This window comes from Sinocyclocheilus anshuiensis, unplaced genomic scaffold, assembly GCF_001515605.1.
Source record: "Sinocyclocheilus anshuiensis isolate Anshui unplaced genomic scaffold, SAMN03320099.WGS_v1.1 scaffold745, whole genome shotgun sequence".
Classification (NCBI taxonomy): domain Eukaryota; kingdom Metazoa; phylum Chordata; class Actinopteri; order Cypriniformes; family Cyprinidae; genus Sinocyclocheilus; species Sinocyclocheilus anshuiensis.
Window position 1 is genome coordinate 423,265 of NW_015540128.1, and position 11,045 is coordinate 434,309.

Sequence of the window (11,045 nt, forward strand, 5' to 3'; positions counted from 1 at the left end):
ACTCTCTCTCTCTCTCTCACACACACACACACACACACACACACAAATTAAAGATTAAATTAAAGATAAGATATCTCACGCAGAGAAACTCACGTAATAAAAAGGGTTTAAAAACAATTGAAATTTGTAAGTTGTTCAATGTAATGTGTTTTGTTTAATTATATACCCGTCTTGTAATTCACATTTTTAAAATAATTATTAAATTGTTTTTATTTTCGTTTTGTAACTGCTTCCTTATTTGTTGACAGAATGTCTTTTTTTGTTTACTAACTAAAACCAAACTTATTTTAAAAACGAACACTTGAGTTTTATAAATCAGCGTGATAAAAGCGAACTATAATGACAGAAACCATCTCAAGGTTATTTGAAGCGTCACGTGCCATTAGATTACACGGAGAGGGCGGGGTTTATGAGCTGTTCTGCATCCATCGAAACCATTTCACTTTTCAGGAGTACTGCGGCACACTTCAAGGTGTATAGCACTTTCCAAAAGAGAAGCAGTGGCGTTTATTATAAGTGTGTCTACATCAGCAGGTTTATCTAATGTAGTAGACTAAGCTTTATAAGCTCACAGTGTCTCGTGTAAATTAAAATGTAAATTTTGTCCAAATGAACTCATGTCAGCTCCTGGGAGAGGCTGTCGCATAGCAAGAGGAAAGCTGCTTTCGGTATCAGTTCCAGACTGGATCGTGTTCGTCAGGGAGAGCTGACCAATCAGAGATGCTGCTCTCGGTGTTGCTAGGCAACATCACATCACTACATCACTACATCACTCTGGGAGCCGCTTTCTAGATCATTCCAGTTCCAGCAGTTCACTGAGGAGCCTCTCCTGTGTTTACCTGCTTGTGCAGCTTCCTGAGAAGATGTAAGTTCATCCACTCAGCTGCTGTATCTGTCTTAGTTACTTGATGTGTTTGCTGTTGATTCCACTAGTGTGTTTATTGTGCATTATTGAAGCGAGACTGCACATATTCATTGACTCTGCTCTACACCTTATAGGCTATATTATGTGTGCAGTCAATCTCATTCTCAGTGTTCATTTATTTCCTTATTGTAATCTTCTCTTTTAAACTGTTAATATGTGATAGAGTTATGATGACTCAGCACTGATTTGCTGAAACCCATTAACATGCGCCACAAGCGGCATCTAGTTCTAGTATTACAAGTCTGGCACTGAGAAGCAGATTAGAAATGTTTACTGCTGTCTGGCAAGTGTACATGTTCTGTTGAGACCCATTATATATGCAGTAAATCACTGTATAAGTAACAATTTTAGCATCTTATTTATATTACAGGTAAATTAGGAATATATAGCGCTGAAAGATATGTTAAACTTAAAAAATATTAATATTTTAGTACATTTTTGTATGGTTTAGTTTGTGTTATTGATCAATTTTAGATGCTCACAAACAGAGAGAGTTTCTAGGCACTGTAAAAAAGCCAAAAAGCTAATAAAGTAAATGCAGAAACTGTAGCTTGGGTGGCACTCTTAAAACCCGTTCACACACCAAGAACAATAACTATAAAGATAACTGTAATGATAAAGAATAACAGCTTACTAATATTTCTGAACAGAGAGTCCCCCCCCCCTCACTACAGTGTGTCATAAGTTCAGTATCGCAATATTATCGTATCGTGAGATTTTGATATCGTTACATCCCTATTTATCAATTCTTTCTGTTTGCCAACATACTGTAAATGACATGATCATGATGAGTATTTTTGGTGGAGAATCCCCTGAGGGATAAATAGGGATGTAACGATATCAAAATCTCACGATACGATAATATTGCGATATGAAGTCCACGGTACGATATTTATTGCGATATGTGGTCCATGATACGATATCTCCCAAAGCATAATGGCCCAAAACACAACTTTAAAGACCTTTTATGTTAGAATTAGAAGTTTAAATATATTTTAAAGACTAAATTTTTTGCCCGGAAGACCTATCGTTTCATATCGTCATGTGACCATGATAATATCTAGACGATAATATTTTCCTATCGCGATATTGATAATACCGTTACATCCCTATTCATAAATATACCCACAAGCAGCAATGTTTTAGGCCGAGCAAGAGAGCATCAGAACAGTAGAATAAAATGCTTATTACTTTTCAAAAATCTGCTTCTGCCGTCATTTAAAAACTAATTTAATGATACAGACTTTTAGAATGATACAGGACATTTTGACACACACAAACACTGATACATTTACATGCACAAGTGTCTTTAAATAACTGTTATATAACTGTTTCTGTCTTATTTCAAGACCCTCATATAAAGGGAAAATGTCTTGGAGTAATACCGTCTCTACAAATCTGGGAAGGTGTTCAGAAGTGCTTGCTGGCAAGTATGCATATTGTGTTGAAGTGTATTATTTGTGATTAATTATTTATCTTTTTCAGAATGTTAAAGTGCCCCTATTATGGGTTATGAAAGGTTCATATTTTGGTTTTAGGTTGACATGCATGCAAGGTCAAAAAACACTTTCATTGTCTTATAATACGCATTTATTTTTACCTTATTTGCTCAACGACTCCCAAACGATTCGCTCAACGATTCATTTTTCCAAACCCCTCCTCTGCGTGACGCTAATCTGCGCTGATTGGTCGATTTCATTTCCATTTCATAATAAAAGCAGTGTTTGTGAGCGCAGTGCTACTTTGTGTACAGCGTTACCGGGGAAACCGCTATTTTTACCGCTCCAAGAGCGGCACCTAGTGGCAAAGAATGAATTTGCATTTTCATTCAGACCAAGAAGTGGGCGGGCAATATGCTAATGTTACATGTTGACGTCAACATGGGATTCGTTTTAAAAACGACTCGTTTTAATGATTCAGAGTTGACTCTTTCTTTTGAGAGACAATAACTTTATACACGGTGCACTTTCAGATTTAAAACTTTGCAGGATGTTTTCATTCACTTAGAGCTGTGTTACACACTGCATGAAAGGTAGTTTACAAAAATCCATAATTGGGGCCCTTTAATTATTCTTGGTCTGGGTGGGTGGGGTATAGTGGGACTCCCAAACTAAAACTAAAGTAATATAACTCAGTTAAAATGAACAAAGTGAAAAAAGGAAGGGGAAAAAAAAGAACAAAGTGGTGTTACACAGTCTTGCTCTAACAAACAACAAAATAATGAATTCATTAAGAATGTCTTCTTAAAGAGCTAGACTATTTTTACAAACACAAACAAACTAATTGTGTTGATGTGTTGTTCTGTCCTCTTGACCAACAGCAAACGCCTCCAAGATGTGGTCTTTAGTCTCCTCAGACAAGAATGAACAGCTGATCAGATCTACTCAGACCCTCCATCACTATGTGAACAGATACTTCACAATCACCAACAGACTGTTGATCATAATCAATACTCACTTTGGAGAAAGCTACTCCAGTGTCTCTGCAGATGAGAGCAAAAGTATTAAGGACAACTGTGCCATAGTTAGAGAAGCTATGAGCATGATTCTTGAAGTTTCTAGAAGAAAGGAAAAGCAAATCCTTAAGATCATTGAACCTGATATTTATGATAAGATTGCCTTCACTGGGGTGTCACTGAAAGACAAGGCTGCAGTGATAAGGGACTTTCATGCGGACAAATTGGGAGTCTTTGGGAATATCTGTCTTCCACTAGTCGCTATTCAGCTGGCGAAAAGTGAGTTAGAGAACGTGAAGCCTCCAACCGAGGAGCATGATCTGCCGATTCTGTCCTTAAAACTGGGAGATCTCGTGAAGAGCAGCAAAAGCATCGCTAAGCTTCTGTGTGAACAAAGCCAGCAAACAGACCTCAGTGAAGCCACACAGTTAGTGGAAGACGGCATCTCTATTCTGAAGCCACCCTGCGATGCCTACAGTCACATTGCTGGAGAAGTCCAAGCCTATGTCAAAATCATATCTGAAAATATCTAGAGCAGAATAGGGCCGTATGCACGGTGTTCCTCATCATTGATATTTTATGCCTTCTATGCATGCAAGAAATGTGAGGCTACTTTATTATAGAGCACAGATCTATCAGGATTCAAATGTTTAGTAGAAACACATGGACTCAATTGTGTGCTGTGCAATTAAATAAAGAGAAAGCTTTCCAGAGTATTCGATTCCTGTTATACCTCTAAAATGACACCTCACTTTGTTCACCATTCAGTACTCCGTCGCTCCAGCACTAACTCACCACTAACATATAACATTACCAATAAAACCTGTTTTCAGTAGCTTCCACTGCTCTGTATCTAAATCAGTTATCATGGCTATTCGAGATTTGGTACATGTTCATGACTTCTTGAGATTTTATTCAAGTTTCATGACGTTTTGAGATTTTATTCATTTTCATGACTTTAAGATTTTAATATTTAAGACTTTTTGAGAATTTGTTCAATTGTCCGGACTTGTTGAAATTTTCCGCTCTTTTTTGGAGATCTTATTTCATTTTCATGACTTTTTCGAAATTTGATTAATTCTCATGATTTTCCAAGATTTTGTTAAATTGTCACAATTTTTTTTTCAATGTTCATGGCTATTTGAGAGGTGGTTCATTTTATTTTATTCATTTTCATGACTTTGAGATTTTAATATTTATGACGTTTTGAGAATTTGTTCAATTTTCATGACTTTTTGGAGATTTTATTCAATTTTTACGACTTTGAGATTTTAATATTTAAGACTTTTTAAGTATTATGTCAGTTATTTCAAGCAGATCTTATGATCAGCTAACAGACAAAACAATGAACCAAGAACACAAAAATTCCAAACTGCCCAATAAAACCTGTTTTCAGTATCTTCCACTGCTCTGTATCTAAATCGTTCTCCATTTTTATTTCTACTGAAAAATCCTGTTTGTGGTGACTACAATATGACCACATTATTACATCACCATATGAATAACTTTATTTCATGATAACAAATGTACATTGTTATAAAGTTAATTTGCTGGAAAAAATGCTGGTACGATACCAATATTTTAGACACTGGTCAAATTTCATAATTCTCTGTACTATGTCAATAAAACAGCTAAAACAAATACTAGCCTAACTCTTATAAAGGCTACACAAGTTATTCAGTCAGCTTCAGGAATATTAGGCTGCTGTCACTTTAAAAACCCATTGTTCAGATCCAGTGTATCGACACCTGACTTGCTTGTAAAATCAGTGGCCTCTAATGAACACGAAGACATGAAGCCAGTCCTTGTTTCTCAAATGTTTTCCAAATTGAGCAGCAGCTGACTTACTGACGAAGTCAGAATATTATGTAGGTGAGAGTCAAGTTTGCTTCTCATTTCACACTAGTTCAGCTTCATCAGACTGAAATTCTGCCACAAAGGTATAGGTACAATATCACTTGTGCAGGAAATTTCGCTGACAGTGACTCTGAATGGATCAAAATTGCTATTAATGCATTTATTATTATTATTATTATGCTGTATAAAGAGGCTTTCCTAAAGTGCTAATATTTCAGCAATATCAGTGCTGGGTAGGGATGGGTACCGAAACTCGGTATTAACCCATTTAATCCCACCGCTCACAATAGTGGCGGTAAAGAAGCTCTAAAAACCTTACTGAATTATGTTTTAGTGCATTTCCTGCAAATATGGAACAAATAAAGGGTCTCAATTTGTCACATGACCAGAGCAGTTCACTTCCTGTTTGCAGCTTGAGAAGTGATACTGCATAAACTGCATAAAAGCTCCAAAACAAAAGACTAGTAAAGTATGTTAAAGATTTTTGGTACACATTATCTTTAAGGTGTGTAGGATTAATATATGAATTCACATATATTCAGTTTTGTTGAGTGTGGTCATAGAATCAGTAAACATAGTGATGGTCACAATAGTGACCGCTGGGATAACAGTGAACTTAGGTTTACATATAAATCCAAATGCAGTTGTTAGTGAAGACTGCGCTGAAATGTTGCACTGACAAACTATTGCACTAAATTAAAAGTTAAAATGTTACAAATAAGTTACAATGTTGATGTTGTAATACTGGTAGCACTAATATAAAATGTTATGATCTATGTTACATTAAAGTAACAATTTTGAAAGGGTTACTAATGACACATCATTTGGATATTTTCATGTTTGGGAATAATTTGGGATTAAACGGGTTAAATGGGCCCCGGGGCTGAATTATGAAAGACCGGTGTATCGATAAGCTCTGATGTTAACGGTTCTGTTGTCGGTACTGGAGAAATCAAGAAAATACACATTAGGGTGGCCCTTATTTTTGGGCTTTTGAACTCTTCTGCTCTGACTCTCCCAGTCAACTCTCCTTAATGAGAAATGGAAACAAACCAAATGTAGCTGAGATTGGACTACGTTTGAAGTGTGCGCAACAAAGTTTACATTTTGTCTTAATGACCATAACAGCACATAATTAAAAATGATACAAAGCCATTAGTAAACTGTGAATTAGGTTAAACGAGAACACAGAAGAGTGTTGTTAATATGTTAAATTACATTGCTTCAGCCGCAGAAACTAGAACATTTTCGTTAAATAAAGTTTTTAATGCAACATATTTTACATTTAAACTTGTTTAACAAGCATTTTAGAAGTAAAATTAAACATTTAATCATCACGAAAAGACCAATGCGGATTTCAGAAAAAAATGTGCGATTAGTTAATTTTTAAATCGAGCACTCCCTTACCAAAAAGAGTTATATTTCAAGATTATTTATTAAGTAAAGTTCAAGTATATTTTAAGTATACTTTATGTAGTAAGTATACAAATATCAGTAGTATACTTGTAAGTGTACTATTTCAATACTCCTTGGGACTAAATTGGCCCACTTTCTAGTATATAAAAGTATACTTTTAAGTAAGTATAACAGTAGTAAACTTTGAGTACACAACTAGTTTACCTCTATGTTTTTAGTTTGTACTGCAACTATACTAAAAGTGAACTAGTGATAGTTTATTAATTAAATGCTTGTAGCATTTTGAAGTATAGTCTCAGTAAACTACTAGTTTAGTAGTTTTATACTGCAAGTATACTCATAAGTTTTTTTTAAGTGAACTTTACATCATACTTTTAAGTATGCTACTATATCCCTGTTTAGGTATTAATGTGTATATATTTTGTTATATGAATATCTGAACATACAAACATCAAAAGAAAGAACAGGGCTTTTGCTTGTAAACAAAAACATTATATTCTAGCTTCATGCATTCTTTTTATAAACACTTGAATGCACGTAAGTTTCATAAGTAAAAAAAAATAAATAAACAACATTTTAAATAAAAAGCTGAAAAAAAGAGTCGATCAACACCCCAAAGCTCATTTTATTCCATAAGGTTACACAGTTTTGATGCTGTTTTATGTCTGATCGTGTTAGATTACATGTGGAAGCATCTCTTGTTTTTCGGGTTTCTTCTTTGCTTGTGTTTTGGAAATTCTGTACAGAAGATGTGTAATAGCGCCCCCTACCTAACAATGAGAACATTCCCGGAGCACAAGTTTTTCTAAGTATAAGTATACTTAAATGTCATTTTAAGTATATTTCTGAGAAGTACATAAAAAGTAGACTAAAAGTATACCTTCCTATTTTAGTTTAAAAGAAGTATACTAAAAGCACACTTGAATAAACTTTTTCATAAGGGCTTATATATAGCCTACATGGATGATTATTTGAGCATCCAGTGGAGAAAGTACAGACATAGTGCAGACATACATATTAAGGTAATAGAATGAAATATAACGCTAATAATAAACAGAATAGAAAATAAATGACAAAAATAATAGCTAAATGGTAATAAAAATATAGATAAAACAGAATTACGAATGGGCAAATGTTTTAGGAAGTTATGTACAAAACAGAGAGAAAATAGAATTATGAATGTGCTGTTTTACAGATTACAAGTCTTGAGAAGTTGTACAGATGCACAGTCCTGAGATGTTATGTATTGTTCAGGTGGAATATAGCGGAATATAGAGGGAAAACGCTGTTCTTATGCCGCTCAGTGATGATTTATCTGTGTTGGAATGCAAGAACAGAAACAATGTTTTCATATTGAAGGCCAAAATAGATCTCGATTATGTAAATTATGCGCATCCATGCTCTTGTTTTCCTCTTTGTGAAACGGCAGAAGTGACGCAACCAGAAACTGTAACGCGTTTCTCAAGCGCACATGAAAGTCTTAATTTTTTATTTTTGCAAATGTCCCTTTAGGGGCTCCGTATTTTTATGACTTTTCGAGATTTTATAAAATTTTCATGACTTCGAGATTTTGTTCATTTTGATGACTTTTTTGAGGTTTTGTTCAATTTTCATGGCTATTTGAGATTTGGTTAACTTCCATGATTTTTTCATAATTTTATTCATTTTGATCAGTTTCTGAGATTTTGATAAATAATTTTTTTTTTTAATTTTCATGGCTATCCGAGATTTGGTTAATTTTCATGATTCTATTCAAGATTTTATTCAAGATTCATGACTTTGAGATTTTATGAATTTTTAATGACTTTTCAAGATTTTCAATTTTCATAACTTTGCAATTTTATACATTTTCATTACTTTTTTGAGGTTTTGTTAAATTTTCATGACTTTTTCGAAATTGTATTAATTTTCATCAATTTCCAAGATTTTGTTAAATTGGCATGTTTTTATTTTTTTATTCAATTTTCATGGCTATTCGAGAGATTTGGTTAATTTTCATGACTTGAGATTTTAATATTTATGACTTTTTGGAGATTTTATTCAATTGATGACTTTTTCAAAATTTGATTCATTTTCATGACTCTCCGAGATTGTTAAATTGTCGTTTTTTTTTTTTTTTTTTAAAGTTTTCATGGCTATTCAAGATTTGGTTCATTTTAATTACTTTTTGAGATTTTATTAAATTTTCATGACTTTTTTGAGATTTTATTCATTTTCATGACTTAGAGATGATTAATTTTGGAGTGTTTAATAATTTTCATGAGGAATCTAACGTTTCCATGACTTTACAAGAGAAACATCTGCAATTTTTTTTATTGCAAATTACACAATTGCATCACTAAAGATGACATGAGAAATAAACAGAATGAACATTCATCAAAACTTACAATGGCACAAATGAACAGTCAACCAACAGAAAACTCAACTTTGCTTTGGATTTTTCACTATTAAAATGCCAGGCTGGATTATTATAGCAGCTTTCAGTGTTTAATTCACAACGTCAACATGTCAGTTATTTCAAGCAGAGCTTATGATCAGCTAACAGACAAAACGATGAACCAAGAACACAAAAATTCCAAACTGTCCTTCCGTTTCACAAAATATTTCATATTTTCCACTTTATCTGCTAAACAAACATTTCAACATTGCAATAGTGAACACTTTGTGCAAAGTCATCATAGATGACAAAAACATTTGCACAGCAATTAAAAGCAGCACACTGAACTGATCAGAGCCAACGCATTCGGTGAAGATTTTAAAAACACAAGATTCATAAAACATTTAATCGCTGATGTTCATGAGGCCCGACTCAGCCTGAGAACATGTTATGCATGTTATGCAGCCAGAAGGAAGAAGATTTAAGTCCGTAAATCCCCATAAATGACGTAAAGATCACAGTGATGTATGTGATGGGCTCAGATTCGCTCCCAGAGCTGCAGTAACTGACTTCCTGTCTGCGGCTCCAGTTCCTGCTCAAACACACACACATTATCCCTCATCATCATCATCGTCATGGTCAGTGAGACGCACTCTGTGTGTGTGTGTGTGTGTGTGTGTTCTGACCTGAGCGTCTCGGCTGATCTGCACTCTCTTGTTGTCGTTCCAGGGGTTCAGCAGCTGCTGCGTGAGCTGGAACGGCAGACCCTCCTTACGGATCCATTCCACCCCGAACACACCGCCCAGACCGGTCGAACCCCAGTCCAGACAGCGCTCGCCGCTGACCGCCGACGCCATGCGCGCGTAACCCTGCCCAAACACACCAGACCCAGACATATAACATACCTAACACTGTTCGGGAGGCCAGGGTGTCTACAGATATGAACAAGTTAAATTTAAGACTTTTTAAGACCTTTTTAATACCACCTTATGTGATTTTAATACCACCTTATGTGAAATTTAAGACCGAGCCTGTGATGGAAATACACATTATATTACATACGTATATGTAATATTTAACACGTTTAAATGTAAAAAGAAAACTAAATATCATCGCTGTCAAAAATTCTATTTGTTATTAGGATATACAGTGAACTTTTCATATCAGCAGACAATATCCCGTACAAAATATTCCCACAAAACAAAAGTGTCGCATCACCGAGATTTTTGGTGGTGTAAACAATTTATTCTGAAGCAATATTTTCATCAGTTTTCTGTCAGCTTTTACATACTTAAATCTGCATATTTTTAATATTTACCACAGGATGTCATTTACCTTAATAAAGGCCAATATTTTTTTTTACCTTATTAAATGTATGCGTCATCTTTCAAGTCAAATTCTTACAATTGATCAAGAAATTTAATACACTACAGGGCTGTTACCAATCAAATTAAATAATTACAACAGCAATAAATAATGTTATGGGATTAATGTTGTAAATAAAATTCAACAGTAGGTGACGGTAAGCCACTTATTCATTAAACAGATTCCTTAAAACAGCTGAATCATTCAGTAACAAAAACGCCAGTGTTGCTTGGAGAGTGTGCGCAATAATTCTGTTCTGATCTTTGTTTGGAACTATTTTCGTTGGTGAAATAGAACAAAACAGTCAATTGTGTCTAAAAATGTAAGTAACTTCATATACTTTACTACCTTTAATACTAACTAAAATCAATGTAACATTTGCAATCGTGAAAATATTCAGCAAAATAGATCCCTTGTCTCCCTTGTCAACTTGACTATATCATGCTATAAATAAACTACACATTTAGAATTTTTACCTCAGTATGTTTGTTCTGTGAGTTTCTTTATGTGTGCCGTAATTTCTCCATGAAAGTTAAGCTGTTTAAACTGAATGTAATAAAATCAGAAGAATCATTCTCATGTTTCAGTGCGTAACTAGTTATTTTTTGTCACTTAAGTTTTAATCAGGCTATTTGTCCCGTCGGGAAAGT

The 11,045-nt window shown here is 34.4% G+C and overlaps 2 protein-coding genes across 2 annotated transcripts in view; one reads left to right on the top strand and one right to left on the bottom strand.

The window, feature by feature from the left end:
- The first annotated feature begins 712 nt into the window (after positions 1-712).
- LOC107687239 (single-pass membrane and coiled-coil domain-containing protein 3-like) lies at positions 713-4,265 on the top strand. The gene is made up of 3 exons (XM_016484485.1): positions 713-865; positions 2,275-2,351; positions 3,246-4,265. Exons 2-3 carry the CDS (start codon positions 2,294-2,296, stop codon positions 3,911-3,913), a joined length of 726 nt encoding a protein of 241 aa, XP_016339971.1. The 5' UTR covers positions 713-865; positions 2,275-2,293; the 3' UTR covers positions 3,914-4,265.
- A 4,826-nt stretch (positions 4,266-9,091) lies between these two features.
- Positions 9,092-11,045, bottom strand: part of ythdc2 (YTH domain containing 2) — a 48,608-nt gene continuing 46,654 nt past the window's right edge. Inside the window, 2 exon segments of the mRNA XM_016484486.1 lie at positions 9,092-9,622; positions 9,717-9,899. Coding sequence (XP_016339972.1) covers positions 9,569-9,622; positions 9,717-9,899 — 237 coding nt within the window. The 3' untranslated portion in view covers positions 9,092-9,568.